At 44.7% G+C, this 19,481-nt stretch overlaps 1 protein-coding gene and 1 long non-coding RNA gene across 2 annotated transcripts; one reads left to right on the top strand and one right to left on the bottom strand.

The window, feature by feature from the left end:
- Positions 1-1,755: 1,755 nt before the first annotated feature.
- On the bottom strand, positions 1,756-13,908 carry Stc1 (stanniocalcin 1). Its single transcript, XM_006986362.4, has 4 exons — positions 13,567-13,908; positions 11,414-11,556; positions 10,575-10,786; positions 1,756-4,914 (listed from the first exon to the last, which is right to left on the bottom strand). The coding sequence occupies exons 1-4, from the start codon at positions 13,682-13,684 to the stop codon at positions 4,644-4,646; spliced, it is 744 nt and encodes a 247-aa protein (XP_006986424.1). The 5' UTR covers positions 13,685-13,908; the 3' UTR covers positions 1,756-4,643.
- Positions 7,438-18,858, top strand: LOC143267415 (uncharacterized). Its single transcript, XR_013042507.1, has 5 exons — positions 7,438-8,872; positions 13,079-13,196; positions 17,025-17,247; positions 18,316-18,506; positions 18,620-18,858. It is a non-coding gene; the product is annotated as an uncharacterized LOC143267415 (long non-coding RNA).
- Positions 18,859-19,481: the final 623 nt, after the last annotated feature.

The following is a 19,481-nucleotide window of genomic DNA, read 5'->3' as shown; positions in this document are numbered from 1 at the left end:
AAGGGAGTTGTATTTGAACTCAACCATAAAATTCCAGGTCTAAGGTCTTTACACTGCAGCCTACAATACAATCTTTTTGTACAAACAAATATTGAAAGAAGGCTGAGGATGAAAAATCAAAATGGCCACTCTTTCTGTGGCCAACGAGAGTCAATGATACAACACATTATTTTGTAGGTTCACTATTGTGTGAATCTCTGGACATAGGGGAAATGCAGTTTAGAGTTAGAAATGATTGGGAAAATATCTTCATTTGATTTTAAACAATAAGGAGAATTTATTTATTTATTAATAATGATCTAAGATCCCCATTGAAAAAATTCTGTCACCAAAGTCCTCCTTTTCCCATGACTGAACTCAAACCCCTCTGACTAGACCCAAGCTACCTGCCATGCTCTTCTGAATCCTTTTCAAGTTTCTGAAATGGGGTGAGCTACTCTCCTTTCCTCTACCCATACAGCCATAGTGGACTCTCACTGAGTTACCTGTGTCTGACTGCTGGAAGCAGCTCACTGAACGCTCCACAGCAGCTCCACAGGATTGCCTTCCCATGGAAGGAAGAAACAGATGCCCTTGGAGATTAGTGACTCATCTGATGTCATGGTCATGCTGTTTGTGAGTGACAGAGCCAAGAGCCAGCTCTTCAATTGCAAACATCTGATCTCCTGGGAGCAGCGCTATTTGCTCCCCTTCTTTCCTTGACCTTATTCGACCATCTGCACCTCCTCTCCTGCTGCATTCAAAAATCTTTATTTCTAATAGCAAAGGGGCTCTATTTATGTTGGGGATATGCCTGTCACCCAGGTGCTCCCAGTCTCTGCAGAGAGGAAGTGTGAACAGCATATACACCTGGAAGGGGCATGGGGCATCTACCCCCTGTACCTGCATCACTGCCATGCAGAGGTTATTGACTGATGAGCATGGATTGCCTTGTAGTTATAGACCCCTAAAGCTTCTTCCAGATTTGGAAGGAGTTTGGGTGTAGTTTTTTTTTTTTTTTTTATGTATGTGTGTTCATGCATCTGTGTGAGCTTGAGGTTGATATTAGTTTCTTCCTTGGCCACTTTCTATTTTTTGAGACATGACCTCTCATGAGCACCCTAATTCCCTGCTATACCCTAATTCATGCTGTCTGGCTAGTGAGCTCTAAGGATCTACTTCACCAGTATTAAACTACAGGCATATACTGCCATGCCCAGCCTTTTTATAGGAGTGTCTGGGATCTGAACTCAGGTTTTCATGTTTGTGTGGCAAACCCTTTACTGTCCAAGTCATCTCCCCAGCCCCTGGTTTTCAATTTTATCATGCGAATATGGGTAGCCACTGAATGAGTGTAAAGATTTTTGGCAAATACTGATTTAAACTGCATTTATAGTAACATTGACCCATAATTAGTGACTTTAAGGAAAATGAATAGGACAGTGACTTCGTACTTAAATTTCCATTCAAGAAGTTTTAAAAAAGACATCTTTTTATTATTATTATTATTAATTATTATTATTATTATTTGTACATGCATGTGTTCAAGTGTGTGTGTGTGTGTGTGTGTGTGTGTGTGTGTGTGTACATAGCCTATGTAGAGGTTGGAGGACAACTTTGTGGAGTCTGTTCTTTCTACATTTACATGGATTCTGGGGATTGAACTCAGGTCATCAGGTTTGTGAGGCCAAAAGTACTTTATTCAGTGAGCCATGTTACTGGCCCAAGAAGTTTTTAAAGAATAACAATGAAAGACGTGGAGGGAAAAAAAACAAATAAAACATAACACTTTATTATTATTATTATCGTAGAAGGAATTCACCAAAGTCTTCAAATTATGCTATGGCATCTTTAATTATAAAAATAAGCAAATAAAATAACTTGCATCTGTCATTACCATGATATGTTTCATAACTTTTATATGCACATGGAGCTTAAAAATGTAATTTAACAATAAATAATGACATATACCAGATATGCTCACTGTTTATTCCAGTACTCAGCCAAAAACCTAAATATCATTTAAATTATAAATACATAATGCAAATATAACGGCACAAAAATGTTCTAAAGTGCAACCAAATCACAAGAGAGGAGATCATGCAAACTGGTCTAGGTTAGCCCCCGAAACACTCCGCAGCAAACATGAAACAAAGCTTTGGAAGTTCAAGGAGGAGGTGGGGGGGGGGGGGCGGGGGGGGGCAGGGAGAAAAGGAAGCAAAAAACTAGCAACGTTGTGAGAACTGCTTCTTTCCATATGTGTAGTAGATATATGTATTGTGACACATATACCAATATCACTGTGGGGAGAAAAGAGGCTATGCCACGGCTTGAAGAGGTCACAGCAAAATAAACAAAAACAAAAACAAAAACAAAAAAACAGAACAGAGGAGAAAAATAGAGAAGAGAGAAAGAAAATCTACCGAACTAAAGGTCAGAGAGAATTTTACTAGGAATTCTCATAAGCTACTTGCCACTTTGGGGTTCTGGCTTTAGTGGGTTTGCAAAATGCACAACACACACACTTGATTAGCTTTTCTGGTTCAGAGAAGTCAGCCTTGCCTGGGGTGGGACGTGGGGGAGACGGGTGAATCTAGCTTAGAATATGTGCTACCTGATTTCCAAGAGGCTAAGGCAGTGTCCATTTGCTTGGGACCTGGGGATGGGACAGTTCTGAGTATAAAAATGCCCTTCACAATCTGATGTCAGCACGCGGAGAGGCTGTGTGGGGACGAAGGCAGCAGCGTCTGCGGCTGCGGCGGCGGCGGCTGCTGCCCTTAAACTTGGTCCTTGAGCACTATGTTACTGGTTTTAAAGGCTTTGTGGTAAAGTTGTATTGCTTTTTATTTCCCTGGAGAGGTGCCCTCCCTCCTCCCACCAGGGTCCCTATCACTCAATTTGGTCAACTCTGGGGTGTAGCCTCGTGAGAGTCAAGCACCAATAGTTTCTACCCACGTGACTTTGGAGCTGCCCCTTCCCCTTCCTCTCTCAGCATTGACCTTTGGTGAGCAGTGACACTCATGAGGGGCTGTTGGGTTCAAGGACAATGACCCTGAGAAACTACTGTTGTTCGTAGACAGGTTAATCATTTGGCTTTGGTGGCTGCCATCTTGTAAACATTACAGCTACAGCGGAAATGATCAAACCACCAGCTCTTATGCCCTCCTTCATTCTCTCTATATTTTTTCTTTTTTTTTTTTTTAAATCTTTTTTCTTTTTTTTTTTTTGTTAAAGATCCTACAGAGATGGTCCAGCTGCCAGGACTACTTTGGCAGGCAGCGTGTTACAGGACAAAAATGTAAGAGGAGTCTATTAAGGCTGGACATCCCAGGGTTATTTACACCCCCTCAAGCCCAAGTTCCCCGGACTAAAGACCCAAAGGCTGATTGACTCATTCCTGATTGGCTTAGTGGAAGAATCTCCAACACCATCATTTACCGGGAGTTCCAGGCACTGATGGAAGGTGATGAGCCAAGAACTGCCACTTCCAAGGGGACAGTAGGCCTTGTCACACTTGGTGTCCAAGCCCAAAGCGATGATCTTTTTGATTCCTGTAATTCCCAGTTGGATGTGACAGAGTTGTTTCAGGATACACCTAAGTCAAATGTAGCCTCTGGGTTGAGGTGGGCTGGGAGATGAACATTTTCCCTGGGGTCCTTCAGATAACCTGTTGGGTTTTCCTATCTCGTATAGGCCCATCTTAAGTTCTGATGTTGAGTTAAAACTACTTCTACCCCCTTAGTTATAAAAAAGGCCACAAGGAGCATGAACGCGGATATCTGGAAGTGAGATAGTTATTTCATTCCCAGGAAAAGGAAAATAAAGCTAAGGTACAAAACTAAATCTATATGCAATAAAGTTATTATAGACTGCTTTGTTAAGCAGAGTCCTCTGGAATTTATGTACAGTACAATAGTTTTCAGCTATTTATATTCCACAGTTAGACCTTAAGATTCTCTGTTTTTAAGACAATTGTTAAAGATACTTTTAAAGCTCTGAGCAGTTACAGTACATAAAGATGTTAGCTTTTTGTTTTTTGTTAGATGCAAGAAGATGCTGGCTCAAAGTCTGGCTGGAGAACCAGGCTTGAGCAATTTGGTCAATATGTCAGAAAGGAAATTAGACATTGGAGGATAGAGACCATAAGCGTCATTAGAGATCAAGAATTCAAACATGACATTCATATTCGTCCATGGCCAGCACAGATTCATAACACGAATTCCATTGAACATATTTATGAGCGTTTAAGACATGCATTTAAATAAAGTTGTTTTATATCGGCTAACTCTACTGGGTGACCATTCTAAAGGGCTCCGCATCTTCAGATTACAATGACTGGGCAGTTACATGAACGTTTTGTGTTTGAGAAGCATTGATAGGGATCTGGGAAAAGAATTCATAGAGAGAGGGGATGAAAGAGGCTACATTCTCTCAAGGAGAGGGTGAATGATCACACGTATTCTGTTGGTAAGAATGCTGTCATTGCAGAATGTTGGGATATTAATTACGGAAGCCTAGTTTCATGCAATTTTCTTTAAGGGGGGGGGATAGAAAATAGGGCTTACTTAAAAAAAAATCAAACCAGGCACAGTACACTCAAAGTTGGTGTGTCAACACCCCTAAAATGCTATTAGTTTGTTGAGGCTGTGAATACCTCTCCCTGGTTACGCACTCTCATGGGAGGTACGTTTGATGTGGGAGGGAGAGTCCCCCTCACCTCGGAGGTTCCTGAGGAGGACTTTCAGCTTCTGTGGCTCATTTGTGCGCCTCCTGTTGAAGTCAGCTCTGGGGTGTGTCTGGGCACAGTGGTCCGTCTGCAGGATGTGAAAGAGGCTGGCCATGTTGGGCCCAATTTTCTCCATTAGGCTGTCTCTGATTGTGCGGACTGTGTCTTCATCACATTCCAGAAGGCTTCGGACAAGTCTGTTGTAGTATCTGCATTGGGAGAATGTTTATTAGGGAAAGCCATGTAAGGATCAGGTCCTGACATCAGTGCTCAAGCTATTCAAAGCTGAAGGTGACTTTCGTTTCCTTCCAAGCTCTGGGTTTACCATATAACACTAGAAAGTCCATCTCCAGGTTTATACTTCAAGAGATGTAGACCAAACTAAACAGTAGTAGGGTAACTGTAATGTCTGAAATTCTGGAAAACAAAGACCCTTAGGGAGAAATGGGACAACACAAAATGCTCTCATTGTGTAGAGAAGAAACTAGGATTGTGCTCAATGTCATACAATGAATTAATGGCAGAAGTGGACTTAGTCATGTCCACTGTACTATACCTGTGATTTATACTCGTGTAAAATGAGTACAATAGGTAGGTCTTAAACTCAAAGCTTGTGTTAGTACTGAATCACTGCACATGGACTAGCAGTTATTTGGATGTCTGTTTGCAACTTGCCTTTGCCTTGGTGTGTGTGCTCATTCTAACTGAGCTTTGGTCTAAAGCCAGGCATTTTCCTGTGAAATCTTTCCTTACACCCACTCAGGTAGTCTTGAAAAGGCTGTTGACTGACTGTGACTGTTTTAAGGCTTCCTTCGAAGGCATATAGTGGCCTTCTGCAGCCAAACACTGGTTAGCAAGGGCACTTAAAGGGAAAGATTAATGCCCCCATAAAGTTCATGCTTCTGTATGTCCATGAAACCCTCTCACATTGTTCACACCTTTGTGACCTCTTAGTTATCATCTCAAGCACCAACATTTGATGGCAGTATGACTATTCCTTTTCCCCTGGCTTGATTTTGAAAACATCTCAAGGGCAGGGTGGATGTCCTTCTTCTTTGTATCCAAGTGGCTGAGTGTCATCAGGCTGTATTGTCTGCTCAATAATTCACTGTTAAATTTTATATTCCCCCCTCCCCCCCAGGAAACAGAACTTAAATAACAAGGTGACTCTCTTGCCTCAGAAGACTACATCCACCTTTGCTTTGCATGCATAACACTGACCTTCTCTTAGGTCTCATTGTCTGCCCCTATGCTTATATTTGTACTGAAAAATTTTCTTAATATACCAACTGAACTTTAACATCAATGAAAAGAACATAAAAATATTCTTCTGTTTTATATATATATATATAAATCTCAGTTTCCTGAAGAAAAATGATCTGTGGTTCTGGTAGATTTGTAAGCAAACAATCAAAAACCCTAATGACAAAGACCTTTGTGTTTGGTATAAGTGACTGTTATGTATGCAACAATTCTCTGAATGTCCCAAACAATGCTGCCAAGTGTTATGGCTGTGAAAAGATGGAACCATCTATATCAAAAACGTCTAAACAACTCGTACAGTTCAGGTGTTTTCCAAACGGATGGGGCATTTCTGACTCAACGGTTGTGGAAACCTATTAGCTCTGGGCTCATTGACAGGAGACTCTCCTGGTGACAGTGACCTGCTGTATTGATGTGGAGAGACCCTTTTCTAGGAGTGGCCAGGATGTCACTGGGGCCACAGGATCATCAGAGGGGGAGGATTCCTGTTTATTTTTAACTCAACACCCAGAGCACAGGAGCAGGCATCTTGCTGGAATAACTTGACCTCCTAGAGAGGTCCTTTGAAGGATGGACAGTAAACAGGGCAGATCGTGAGCGATGAAGCACAGCGATCACCCTTCTTTGGGCGAGAGGGTGAAGTTGGAGAGAGAGGAACAGTGTCTGGCTTGCCCATAGTCCTGGCTACAGCCCTCCTTTCAGGGACAATTATATCCAGCTGTGAGTGAAATTGGGCTGCTCTGGCTCAGAGGAACATTTTCCAACCCTTGGAATGACAAAGCCCATGAGTCAAGCTGAGCTTACTTGGATGGAGAAATGGGGAGAAAAGTAGTTTTGGAAAAACTGAGAAAAAAAATTGTGCTCCCAACAGCTTCAGCCATCTATACCCTCATTGATCGCTAGGCATCTACTAATTCCTGGGCTCTCCCAGGAATTAGCTCCCCTACATCTTGGAATCTATTTTAGAGGGCAGTTAGTTCTTAGACAATACAGTTCCATAAAGGACTTTATAACTCAGAGAAGTTAACCCTTTCACATCTAGAAAGAACTTTTCATGACACATGGGCCCCTAAATGGGCTAGAAAATGTGATTGCTCTTTAGAAACAGAATGAATGGAAAGTTCCTCCTTTGACAGCATTGGAAACTCTTGTCCGGATGGAGAAGTCAAAACCCCTTAAAGAAACTGAATTCATCTGGCTAGCCTGCAGCTTGGAGGATCCACTGGTGCCTGATTCTGAGGGCACCTACCTTTGCTGTTGCCTTCTCTGATGGGCTAAACAGAATACCTGCTCTTGGGTTTTCTTGGCAATGACCTCTGTCAGCCTGCCTGCTCTTCTGCTTCCCTGAGGGGGCTTTGGTAACTCAGTGGAGTAGGCTAAGGGAACATCTTAAAATAGGAAATTATACATGGCTCCATTAGGAGCTCTTCAAAGGCTGAAGCCCATGCCAGGCTGCCCGACATCAGTTCAGCTAACCCTATTGTCTCCAATGAGACTGGAATGCAGCATTCAACTGGACTATGCAGGCCAATGAGAAGACTTTTACTACAGGTTGCTAAGCAACACAGATGCTTTAAGAGGTTGTGCCTCCAGCAAAAGTTGACTTAGCAATTGCCATGTGTTTATTGAGCACCCTTTTGTACTAAGAACATATAGTTACTCTAGCTATGAGGAGGGATGTGTCTTTTCTTTTAGGAGAGAGCACACACAGAATTCCTTGCTGAACACCATGGTGCTTGTATATTTAGTTATTCATGGTATTCTATTTTTGGGTTGCGGGAACTTCTTGCAGGGTTTTTCTAGCTGCCTTTTTTTTTTTTTTTTTGGAAGTAGAAGTCAAAATAGCTTGGCTCAAGGCCATGTGAATTCTGGATTCTATTTGGTGACTCATAAGCTGTGAGACCTTCAGCAGGTTGCTCATCTCTCTGAACCTCTGTCCTTCAGTCAGTTAGATGGGGGCAGTAGGATCTGAATCACTATCACCTTCAGCTATGGTATTTGGTTTCCAAGGATTCAGTGTACATTTTCCTTCTCAGGATAACAAGCCAGTACAACTCAGCAGAAGATACCTCCTCTGCAGGGGGAGTTGAGGCAATTCTGTTCTCTAGCCCGACGGCCTTTATGGCATGAGGCTACACACTGAACTGGGGTAGCAGATTAAGCCTTCTGGGTCTCACAGCCTGGAAGGACCTTTCACAAAGCACATGTCTTTCTTCTCATTTTGCAGATTCTAACCTCAGCGCCTCCCCGCCGCCGCCTCCACCCCTTGGTAAAGAATAAGATCAGATATTCTCCATAGCTACAGTTTCGGCCATGCTTACCCAAATACACGCATTCTGCCTAGGAACGTTCTGTGTGAGAGTTTATAAATAGTCCTTTGTTTCCCTTGATCAATATTATTCTTCTGTTTCCTGTTCCCTATCCATGCCCTAGAGAGCTGGACGCTTTGCCAGTTTTCCCACTTTGGATCTGTGTCTCATTGGTTCCCAAGCTTCGTGGTGCCTTGTCCACTTCATCAGTTCTCCCTGCTCCCCTCAAGACCGAAGGTGTGGGTTGCCCATCAAGGCAGGGGGCACTCCCAGCTACCTCCTCTCTCTGGATGCACCTCTCTCATGTACACATACTTCTGTTCTGCCTTTCAGTCCAGTCACAGGGTTTGGATTCTCCCAGACCTAAATCTCATGCTAGACAAACCACAGGAAGGTGGAATGAACCTGTAACTACTTCCCTTTGCAGTTTGTTGCCAACTGGCAGGGACTTTGCGTGTGTCTATGTTGGGACTGAGGCTGGGAAAGCAGGATGTTTTAGGCGGGTGAGGAGCTGAAATAGAGCAAGCAGATCAAGCCCCTCCTGGAACGGAAATCGCTCCAGTCCTGAACAGCGGAGTGAAATACTTGGAAAAAGGTAAGAGCTGCATGAGAGATTCTGGTGTTTAAGAGTGTGCCACCCTTTCCCCATTGACCTTTCCTTCTGAACGTGAGCAAGAGGAGATAAGGAGACTGTGCCTGGACCATTTTCTGAAGGCATTGCAAACAAGGCACTTTGTAAAAAGAATAATGGTCTGGCTAAGGACGCCTTTCCTAAGTTTCCTCTTGGGTAATGGGAATCGTTGGTCCAAACTCTGTAGCTTCCTTTCTACAGTGAATCTCAAGGGAATATGCCACTTTAATTGAAATAGCCAGCTCAGTATAGCTTTGAACTTGGTCACCTGACACATTATAGATCATGTGTCCTGGGATCTTTAACAATCTAAACTTGTACTAACGAGTCTGCTAATACTCCTTCTTTTAAAACTACATAACTACATCCTTTGTCCCCAGCCATCGTCCTACCAAGAATTCTTTATTTCTTTCCCCTAGGGCAAAGGGGTAGTCTCTAATAAATGGCCAAGTGTTAACCCTTCCCCCCTTCAACAAAAATCTTTCTAGGAGAACTTTAAAAATTGAGGTTGGTCTAGAGAGAAAAGTCATTTGAGAAAAATAGAGTTGATTTTTTTCCTGTTCTGAGAAAAATCAGTAAGAGCTCTGGTAGAGCTGTAATCAAGGGCTGCATGGTAGATTTCCATAAGATGACTTGTGGTTCTGTAGGCCACTAACCTGTAGTTAAGAATGGCTCCTATATGTCACAGAAGTTTCATGTTAGGGGCAAAGCTCAGATAGACTTGACCATTGTTACTCTCAGAAAAGACAGGGATATTTGGCTAGGAAATTTATCAGATTGAGTGTGTGATAACTCTTAGGGACCAGAGTAACACAACTATTCCTTGTGAATGCACGCAGACTTGGTGGGAGAGTCAGAGAATTTTAGGATTTATGACTTTAAGCACAGGATTTGGCTTGAAGCATCCACAGGCTATCCTTAACTAGCTTGCATTACTACTGATTCTATCTGTCCATGTCCTCCCAAGCTGCATCCCTTACCTCTCGCTAGACATCTTTCCAAGATACCCATACTGGACCAGGATGCCAGGTCTCTTATGCATCAGGGGTTCATTCCAGTTTGGCAAAGACTTCAAAGTCAAAGACCCAGCAAAACCTGGAGCTCAGATGATGTGAATCCAGTGGCTTTGGATCACCTGAGTTACAAATGTGATCTGGATCGCTCCCAGCTTTTCCTTCTAGGGAATCATGGGCTCAAGGGTTGGGATGACATGAGGCTTTGAAGAGAACATGAGAATGGTTCCCTGAAGCCATTTCACTTTTCATAGAGAAAACTCCAAGTTCTGGGGAAATGAGATGACTTGCTCTGGATTAGCCACTGAAATATTTGGCTTTGGGACTGATTTGAAAGATACACAGATTTAAAAAAAAGTCTGCATTCTGACATTTGACCTGGGAGGGGGTTATTATGGCCTATTGTTCTGTTGAACTGTCATGGTTTCAGCCAAACCTGATGTCTCAGAAAGGCGTTTTCCAGAAGCTTCATTGTTTGCTTCAGGCTTATGGTAAGAATTGGACAGAGTTGCATCCACCCAGGGTTCCTGCAAACCAGCTTTCTGCTAGCTGTGTGGGAAGATTTTAACACTGGAGGGAAAAATTTCTTCTCTGGCTTGGCTGGCCAGTCCCCCTCCATGTCCCTGATCGTGAAGACGAGGCCCCCCGGGTACCTGTTGGAGAAGTGATTGGGCAGCTGTATGACTTCAGTGATGGCTTCCGGGTTGCGCTTGGCGATGCTGCAGACATTCAGCTTGCTGTAACACTCCTCCTGCACCTCCGCGATCATCCTCTGGAAGGTAGAACACCTCCGAATGGCAAGGAAGACCTTGGAGGTGATCCCGTTGGCGATGCATTTTAAGCTCTCTTTGACAAATGCTTTTCCCTGTCAGGGACAAGAAGATAAGGATGAGTGTACCCTATTAGGGGAGGTCTGGGTCTACGCTGCAGGGACCTTCAAGGAGACTTGCTTCCATAACGAGGCCAGGAGCTCAAAAAGAAAAAGCCCTTCTCCCCAGGACTTTCTTGAACACGCAGCTCCAAAGAAAGGAAATGTGACGGGAGGAAGCCATCATCAACTGTTCTGAGGTGTAAAGATGGTCCCAGTCAGTTTTATGTTCTCGGTAACTCAGAATTTCAGACAGCATGCTAGGGCATTCCGAGAAGAACATTTTTATTTCCTCTCAAAGCAGAAATGCTTTTCTGCTAGTCATCTCTCCTGTCCTAAGCCAGCCTCTCTCCACTCCTTACTCCTGGTCTAAACTGCCCGCCCCCCCAAACCTCCCCCATGTGCTCGTGCACGTGTGTGTGTGTGTGTGTGTGTGTGTGTGTGTGTGTGTGGTGTGTGTGTGTGTCTGTCTGTCTGTCTGTTTCTCTACACCCTGGGATGGGCCTTTTGAGTAGGAGGCTGGGAAGCATGCTTGCCTCCCTACAAGGTAGGCTCCTAAGAACAGTACCGAGCACCCTGTCAAATGACAAGAAGCCAGTGGGGCAGAGGTCAAGGTCGCGTTACCTGAGTGTCAAATTTAGCAGCACTGTACAAGAAGGATTTACAAATGTCGTACATCCCGTCTGTGTCACATGTGGAGTTTTCCAGGCATGCAAAAGCCCCACAGCCGACCTGCAGGGCACTGTTGAGGCAGCGGACCACTTCAGCTGAAAGAGACAAGCAGAACCATTCTGGGTCAAGCCAAAGGGCTCTGGATCCAGTAGGAGTAGAGGCTAATACCCCAGGGCACGGGATCTGAACTTATCCTCGAACTTTGACCTTGGGTTCCATTAGATAGAACAATTTGAAGAAAAGTGGGGGTGGGGGTGGGGTGTGATGGGCAGGCTCCTTTTGCTTCTAAGAGTCAGAGAAGAAAAGATGACTTTGACTTCCCCCTCAGGTACATGCTTTCTGGGTCTCACCCTTCTGTGCATTTTGGTGGCTAGAGAAGTAAGGTTAGAGACCTTGCCATGCACAGTGCCTTCTGGCGGTGACAGGAATCAAAGACTGTCACTTGGAACTTGAAAGCATGGGTAGGCTGAAAGCAGTGACTGAAGGTCAGACTCACGATGGGGTCAGGGGAGGACCAGAGAATCCAGCTGCCTTTTGAAAAATGCAGTCTGGAGTAAAAAGCATGGGTATTTTAGTCCAAATGGCAGAGAATAATTTGCTGAGTCCACTCGGAAGGAGACCCTTCCCAAAGAGGGCTTTTAACCCATGATGGCATTGGCAGAAAGGAATCTGAGCCCTTTGTATCCACCCTTAGCTCCGCAACCACAGCCCGGTGCTTAGAGGTATGAATAAGCTCTCCTATTAAAAAGGCTTCTTTTCAAAAAAGAGAAACACAGGTGTGAGCGACAAGCCCAAGGCGACCCTTGTGCAAGGCTGGAAGAAAACCGCAAAGGACTTGCACCAGGCTTTCTGCATTCTGGATAAGATCTGCCATAAAAGTAATTTCTCTCCCACAGAAGGAGGGGTGTTCTGGCAGGCAGCTCGGCAAGCAATGATCTGTAGCCTTCATACCGTAGGATTCTCCTCCCAGATCAAAAGCGTGGTTTGGTTAGGCTAGGCTGGCTTCCCCGCCCCCCCCCCCCCTCCCACCACCCGCAGCCTCTGGGATGTTACAAGTCATTTCCCTAATTATATATTTCCACGGGTTCAAATTATAACTTTGCTTTAAGCAGTTTTAATATGCATTAGGGCTGCTATTGTTTTAGGGCAAGCTTGAATTGTGAATCACGGCATCGCTATAGCAACTAAGTACAAAAGGAGGCGAGGCAAGAGGCCTCCTCTCGGCAGGGACCTGCGCTCTTCCAAGGGAGAGCATCTGCCCCATTTTGACACCTGCGGTCCCATCTCTGCTGACAGTTGGGGAGAGGAATGAGCGGGGAGCCAAAAGTCAAGGGGCAGAGTGCTCCTGATGCCTCTTGGCCTCCAGAGGCCAGGACCATATACAGTTCACTGGTACTGACTGGAGTCAGGCCGAAAGTAAGACCTTCCCCTTGGAGAAAGAACTGCTTCGGTTCACAAATGCACTTCCTTCTAGGGGCCCTGGGCTGCCTGGGCGATTGAATGGAGCCGGTTAGAGCAAGGAAGGAGACAGGCAGCCCTGTAGGGAATGGGTGTGTGGGTCCCTCCCCCCCCACCCCCCTTCATTTTGAATCCGCCCTGGATTTTTTTTTTTTTCAGACTTGAGGACTATGGTTCCACAAATCAGTGGAGAGGGGGGCTTGCCTGTGTGCTCTCTGAAGAGGTACAGAAGTCAAGTTACAAGGTCTTAAAGGAACACAGAGAGGGATCGCAGCAGGTAAGCCGCGCATCACCTTAAGACCGGCTCGTGGAGTATGGAGAGCTGTGAGGCATGCCAACATTCAAGCCTTTCCCCGCCCCCTCCCCCTAACAAGAGGGTACGTGCCAGATTTCAGGCAATCAGGCTAGGCTTATGCAATGAAGTACCCTCAGCAGAGCGCCCAGCTTCTTCGTTAGTTGCATGCAATTTATTAAACAAAGGAACTCCACTTCCTAAGGCTATTGGATTACACTGGCAGTTCATTACCACCAGGCATGAAGCACATTTATTACCGAGATCAGCCGTCACAGACACACATGCAAAAGTGAGAGAGGCAAATGAGGACAGCTCTTTGGGGGAGAAACCAGTCCTGGGTTTGCTGGCTTACCTGAATTTTGAGCCGCCACCCGGGATTTTCTGGGGCTCACAGAGTCATTCTGTTCCGCCTCGTGCGTGGCAGCAGCACTGATGACCAGCACCAGAATCACTGCTGAGTTTTGGAGCATTCTCTGAGAAGTTTCCGCTAAGTTGTTGGCTTTTTTTTTTTCCTCCCCCCCTTTCCTCTTTCCCTCTCCCGGCTTGAGTTAAGATGTGGATCTGGATATACTGAAAGCTTAGGTGAGGATCTGAGGAAGAATTTTTGTGTGTGTGGCTGGCTGGCTGGTTGGCTGGCTGGCTGGCTGCTGCTGCTGCTGTTGCTGCTGCTGCTGCTTCTTCTTACACCTCTGGCTTTTGCAAACTGGGGGCCCAAGAGCTGCACCCAGGGATTTTATAGCCGTCTTATCGGTCCTCAGGATCATAGACCAATCAGATCCTTCAACTGGTCCGTTTAGCCAATAGGCGGGCACGCTTATTCAGCTGGAGCTTTTTGACTTCTTAGAAATATTTTCCAGCAAATTGAAAGTACCTGCTGCCAATGATTTATATGTGTGTGTGGCTGTGTGTGCAGGGATGTGTGAAAAAGCTATTTTCACACGCTGAAGTGACAACTCTGTATTGATCAAACTGAAAGGAAAAAATCACTTGAAAAGCTCTTCAAGGTACTTGTGAAATTCATCTTATTTTATTATTTTTTTTAAGTGAACCACTAGGAGAAAATGGATGTTGAGTGCTTGATAGGGAGATGTGATGCAGATTAGAATTTAATCAAATTATAACAGCTCTCTAATTTTAGTAGGCTGTTCTCTGTAAGAGCTCAACATCATTTTTTTTTTTTTTTTACATTTGTGTGTTCACTTGTAGTGTGCATCTTTGATTCCTTGCTGTGATCTGGAGGCATCTTGAATTCTCACTGATATGTGTAAGCCATGGCAGAAAGATGTATGTGAGTGCAAGAGCCTAGTGAACTGAGGTGCTCTGGTTCCAGCTCCCAGCTGTTCCCTCAGCTCCTCTGGGGTATTTATTAAACCTCTGACCTTGGCCGTGTCCTTCTACCTTGCTGTTCCACTTCTCAAATCTTATTCCACACAATTCTAAAGAGATATGATTCCCGGGGAAACATAAAATTTTGAAACAAGGTCTCATGTAGCCCAGGCTGAACTTGATACATAGCTATGGGTGACCTTGAACTCCTGGTCTTCTTACTGTCTCCATCTTTCTCATGCTGCAGTGACAGGAATCTGCCACCATGTGGTGCTGGTGTTCAAACCCACAGTTTTCTGCATCCTGGCCTGCACTGTATAAACTGGCTGCATCCCTAGTCCTGGATCACCCATTAACACTGTCTTCATAGTCACCACTGGCCCTGCCAACTCCAGGAGTGTTGGTTACTGTCTGTACACCCAGGCTCACCTACTCACTCACACCACACTCCACAGAGGGACACGGCAAATGCCTGAAAATTAATAAACTGTGTATTCAAGCCCAGTCGCTTCATAATCACGTTGAAACAATGAGCTGGTCAAAGCAAGACTAACCCTGCTGGGTAAACCAGTTCACTTCTTGGAGGTTGGGGAAGAGGCGGGGGGGGGGGGGGGGGGGTGGGTGGGGTGGGGGGGTGGGGGGAAGCGGGACTGGGAAGAAAGGGTAGGGAAAGACCAGAATGTGTAGGAGAGGAGACTGATAAACTGGAGACTTAATGGGAAAATTATAGTGGAATCACAAATCATGCCCAGCATAGCAGCTCATATTCTCTTATAAGTGGAGTGTAGGCAACAAGAAGGCTTGTCCGTAAGTTATGAAGGAGGTTAATGATCCTTGAGAGGACTTCTCAGGGTAGGAAGGTGGTCATTAAGGGCTGGGGTGAGGTGAGAGGATTCAACAATAAAATCTTGAATATTTTTCAGGAGGTAAGTGAGCCAGCCTTTGGCAATTCCACAGACTTGGACAGCATGGTCTTGCAAAGACACAGAGCCAGTGGCTTCAGGTTCAATCCTGAAACTTCACATGAAAGCTAAAACAAACAAACAAACAAACAAACAAACAAACAAACAAACAAACACTAATTCTGTCCTCACAAGTTAAACCAAGAATCAGGTTTGCCTCTGAGTGTGTGATTGTGTGTGTGTGTGTGTGTGTGTCTATGTATAGGGAGTAGGTTTGTTAAAAGAACTTATAACACATCCTTTGCAAAAAAGAATTTCTAGGAAGCAGGGATGTTTGCTATAACAAGGGCTAAAAGGAATAAAAGACAGAGAAAATATGTTAAAAATTGGAAAAATTTCCATTTCAATTAGTTAATTTCATCTTTTGATTGATTAAATGTGCAAACTATTTAACTTGTCAGTTCAGTTTTTGTTCGTTAATGGTTTTGTTTCTCCAGTACCTTCTAGGCATAATACTGTTCAGTGTCTCAGGGAGGATAAAAGTGAAGAAATCTAGAAGGCAAACATAATTCTTGACCTGAGGCACTTGAAATTTCATTGGAAAGATGACCAACGTTAGGACACTTTGTATAAACTCAAAATGTCATGACTTTGCCTGAGAGACAGCTAGAGATTTGAGGAAGGTTTCATACTTCAAGAAGGAAGTGAAATTTTAAGTTGGAAAAGTGGGGCCAGCTTGTGTCTCATAAAATTCTTATTTTAGAAAGCTCTGAGGTTGATTGTTGATGGCTTCAGGCAGGAAAAAGCATATATGGCCTGCAGAATAGATCACTCAGTGTTACCTTTCAAAGAGGGAATAAGAAGACAGGTGCAGAGTCTACCAGAAGGTCTTGACTTCCATTTCTGAGCAGCCTTTACTTCCTCAGCCATTGTGCGCTGCTCAAGGATCTACACTTGACCTCTGGCTGGTCCACCAGCTGGGAAGGGGGATGGCTCTCCTCCGACAATAAAGCTTCTTTTTCCAGCTCTCTGAAGCTCTTACCAGAACACAATGTCCTACAAATATCAGGATGTATTGTGCTTGTGTGTATGTGTGTGTGTGTGTGTGTGTGTGTGTGTGTGTGTGATGTTGAATTTTCACTCCTTATTTTACTCACTTAGAGCTCTATCTGTATATCCAGAGGTTAGTTTCTAATGGTGCCAAGTGCTTCCCAATGGCAGGTGGGCTGTCATTCAAAGAAATATAATGGTGATCAGTTATACTAGTTTAATGAAACTAGTGTGCAAGCACCACTGCAAAGTGCACAAGTACCACTGCACTTGTCAAGGGAGGGGATGGACAGCAAGCACAGGTACCCAAAGCCAAGTTCCTCCCCATAAGCCCACAGCTTGAGGATATCAGAATGTCCACCATCAATGTGCTGTGTGCTGTACTTTGAGATGGCAGGGGCAGAACTCTTGGCAACTCTGGGGGTGATATATAGCTTCCTCTGCAACTTTTCTGGGGGGGGGGCAGAGTGTTGAGAGAAGCCAGAAGAATCTGGAGGTCAGTTTTCAGAATCTGAAATTTATCTTATAGCAGGAGGCATCAAGACTCTTTACAGGAAGACTCTGCTCAGGGTAGGGCTTGTCATCATACAGACAGTGACTTGGAGAAGAAGGGTTGGAGCTTCATGGGCATTTGTGTTGCTGAGATTGCTATGGTGATGGGAAAGATGGAGGATCAATATGAGAGGTGCTTTGAATAAATTCATCTTAGGAATGAAACTAAAGACATTCTTGGAAAAGACCCTTCTCGCAGTTAGGTAAGTCATGCACATCAGACTTTTCCTGCCCTAGTTTTGGCTATGATTTTTTTAATTGCAAGAAAGATCTAGCATTTCCATAAGGCAGGCGTTTTCTGGCATTCACATAGGGTTGTAGATTACCTAACAAGAGTCTTGACTGTACTTTCAGTGGGTGGGGAGCCTTCCAAAGCCAAGCTACACAGTTGGAGGTGCCTGTGGGGGCAGTGGGCGGGAGGAGAAGGTACCTCTGCGTGTTGCCCCCAAGCCAAGAAAGTGCTAAGAAGCATGAAAGAGACGTTGCCAACAGCGAAGGCTGGTGACGGTGTCCTGGCTGCACTCGTGGAGAGCTGGCTTGTGTTCAGTGAGAAGATTAAGCCAAAAATCTCTAAGGCTTTGTTGGATTTGGCTAGCTGCAAGCTAGGCAGGGAACAGCTCTTTGCCTTTTTGGTGAGAGGAGTCCAAGCCCGCCCGTTTCTTGGTGAATGTTCTGTTAACAGGATTCAAAGCCCTGCAAGGTTGGTCAGACATACTGACCAAGGCTGGACCACTTTCCTTTGGCGATTCCTGGTCTGTGTGTTTTCTGTTGGATTGTTAACTCATGCTTTCCTAACCTCAAGATAAGAAGGGGAAATGGAAGGAGGAAATTGAGGGGAAAATATTTTTCCTCCTTTTTTAAAAAAAATTTTTCCTATATAGATTCAGTGTTTTCAGTGTAGACCTTAAATTCCCAAATGAGTCTGACTCTTGCACATTGCAGATTACTTTAAATTCTACCAAGGATGACGAAGCAAGGAAAGAAGTATATTAGGAAGGCAAACTTATTTTATGCACCTGCCCCTTCACCTGCCACACCCTTCCTCCCCACCTCTGCTGGCTTCTGGAGGGTCACTGTGTGCCCAGCTCTAGGCAGCAATAATGGAGAATGCAGACTGATTTGGCCTTTTCCTGTGCTCCAGGAGACCCAAAGCTAGTTACTAAGGGATGCATGTTGCAAGTATTTTCTGGAAATGCTATAAGGCTTGGAGCAAAGCATATAGATTTGGATTTGTTTATCATTTACTGGGCAGTTTTTTTCTTGTATGCCAGGCATGGCTGCAGAAACATATTGGCCAGGAGAAAAGAGGAAACCGGGACCCAAAGAGAACATACCAGGGAAGAAGCATGGCTTACTTTCACGATGCTCTGGATGTGGAAAAATCTGAGATTTGTTTGTTATAGTAGCAAGGACACCAGCGTTGCAGAGAAAAGCATTCATGCTTGGATCCCTGCTCCTCAAGGTGCAGTGAGTTGGGATGGGGTTAGGAAAGAGAAAAAGACAAGATGACCCGACAGGCTTAAACCAGAACAGACAAGTTGAAATTGGCCTCCCTCCTCTTCTCATTCCCTCCAGGTCTAAGTTGTGATGTCACTCTTAATCATGGGGGACGTGCTCCTCCCAGACCCAGGAGAGTCCGTGAATCTTTAGCCCATGGAGAAGCTCGAGAAGCAAGTCTGAAGAGGTGTGTGTTATCCAACTTGTCCTTCAGAAGAACCAGTTGTAAGACCTTGAGTGACATTCCTTTGTTGAGACGCATGAGGGCGCTCAAGCCAACTGACGATGTGGAGATGTTTCCTAAATTAGAGAGAGAGAGAGAGAGAGAGAGAGAGAGAGAGAGAGAGAGAGAGAGAGAGAGAGAGAGAGAGAGAGAAGAAAAAAGAAAGAAAATAAAAAGAGAAAAAGAAAAAGCTATGAGCCTTGGCTCAATTTGACTGGTTCTTGTTTCAGGACCGGAGGATGCTTCGTAGGGTGGGAGATACGCTTGTTTGCTGAGGACCATCCCCTGAGACCTACAGTGAACGTGCAGTCCATGTGCTTGCATGTGTCCCAACATATGCCATCCCAGGGCTGTCCCCTAGAGAAATAAACCTTAGGCACGTGTAAGTGTTTTTCCTCCATCCCTATGTCCAAACTGTGTAGGTCAGTTGAAGGGGGTATTTCAGCTATCACACTGGCATCCTCGAACGCCTCAATTTACAAAGGAGATTCTAATTCAAGGTGGGAGTGAGTTCTATTTTCCTATACTGAAGGAAAGGAAGGCCTGTTTCTCACCCATTTCTCTGTTTAGTATTTTTTTTTTTTTCTTTTAGCTATTTCTATTTGAGGCTGAATAGCCTGTCACGGCACGGCTGTCATCTCCTGGTGTCTTAGAGGTCTTCCATGGGGTTACAAGAAGCAGCCAAGGGGCACAGCTGTGTGCTCACCTACGACTTTA

The sequence above is a fragment of the Peromyscus maniculatus genome, chromosome 9 (assembly GCF_049852395.1).
Source record: "Peromyscus maniculatus bairdii isolate BWxNUB_F1_BW_parent chromosome 9, HU_Pman_BW_mat_3.1, whole genome shotgun sequence".
NCBI classification, from domain to species: Eukaryota; Metazoa; Chordata; class Mammalia; order Rodentia; family Cricetidae; genus Peromyscus; species Peromyscus maniculatus.
Note: the sequence above shows the minus strand (reverse complement) of the source record. Positions and strands in the feature narration are given on the sequence as shown.

What these genes read in the sequence shown, in the direction of transcription:
- Stc1 (XM_006986362.4), bottom strand. Translation starts at nt 13,684, where the DNA reads ATGCTCCAAAACTCAGCAGTGATTCTGGTGCTGGTCATCAGTGCTGCT. An exon ending in GGTGGCGGCTCAAAATTCAG is followed by an intron (nt 11,557 to 13,566) that starts GTAAGCCAGCAA and finishes TGTCTCTTTCAG; the next exon opens with CTGAAGTGGTCCGCTGCCTC. An exon ending in CCCAATCACTTCTCCAACAG is followed by an intron (nt 4,915 to 10,574) that starts GTACCCGGGGGG and finishes CTCCCAATGCAG; the next exon opens with ATACTACAACAGACTTGTCC.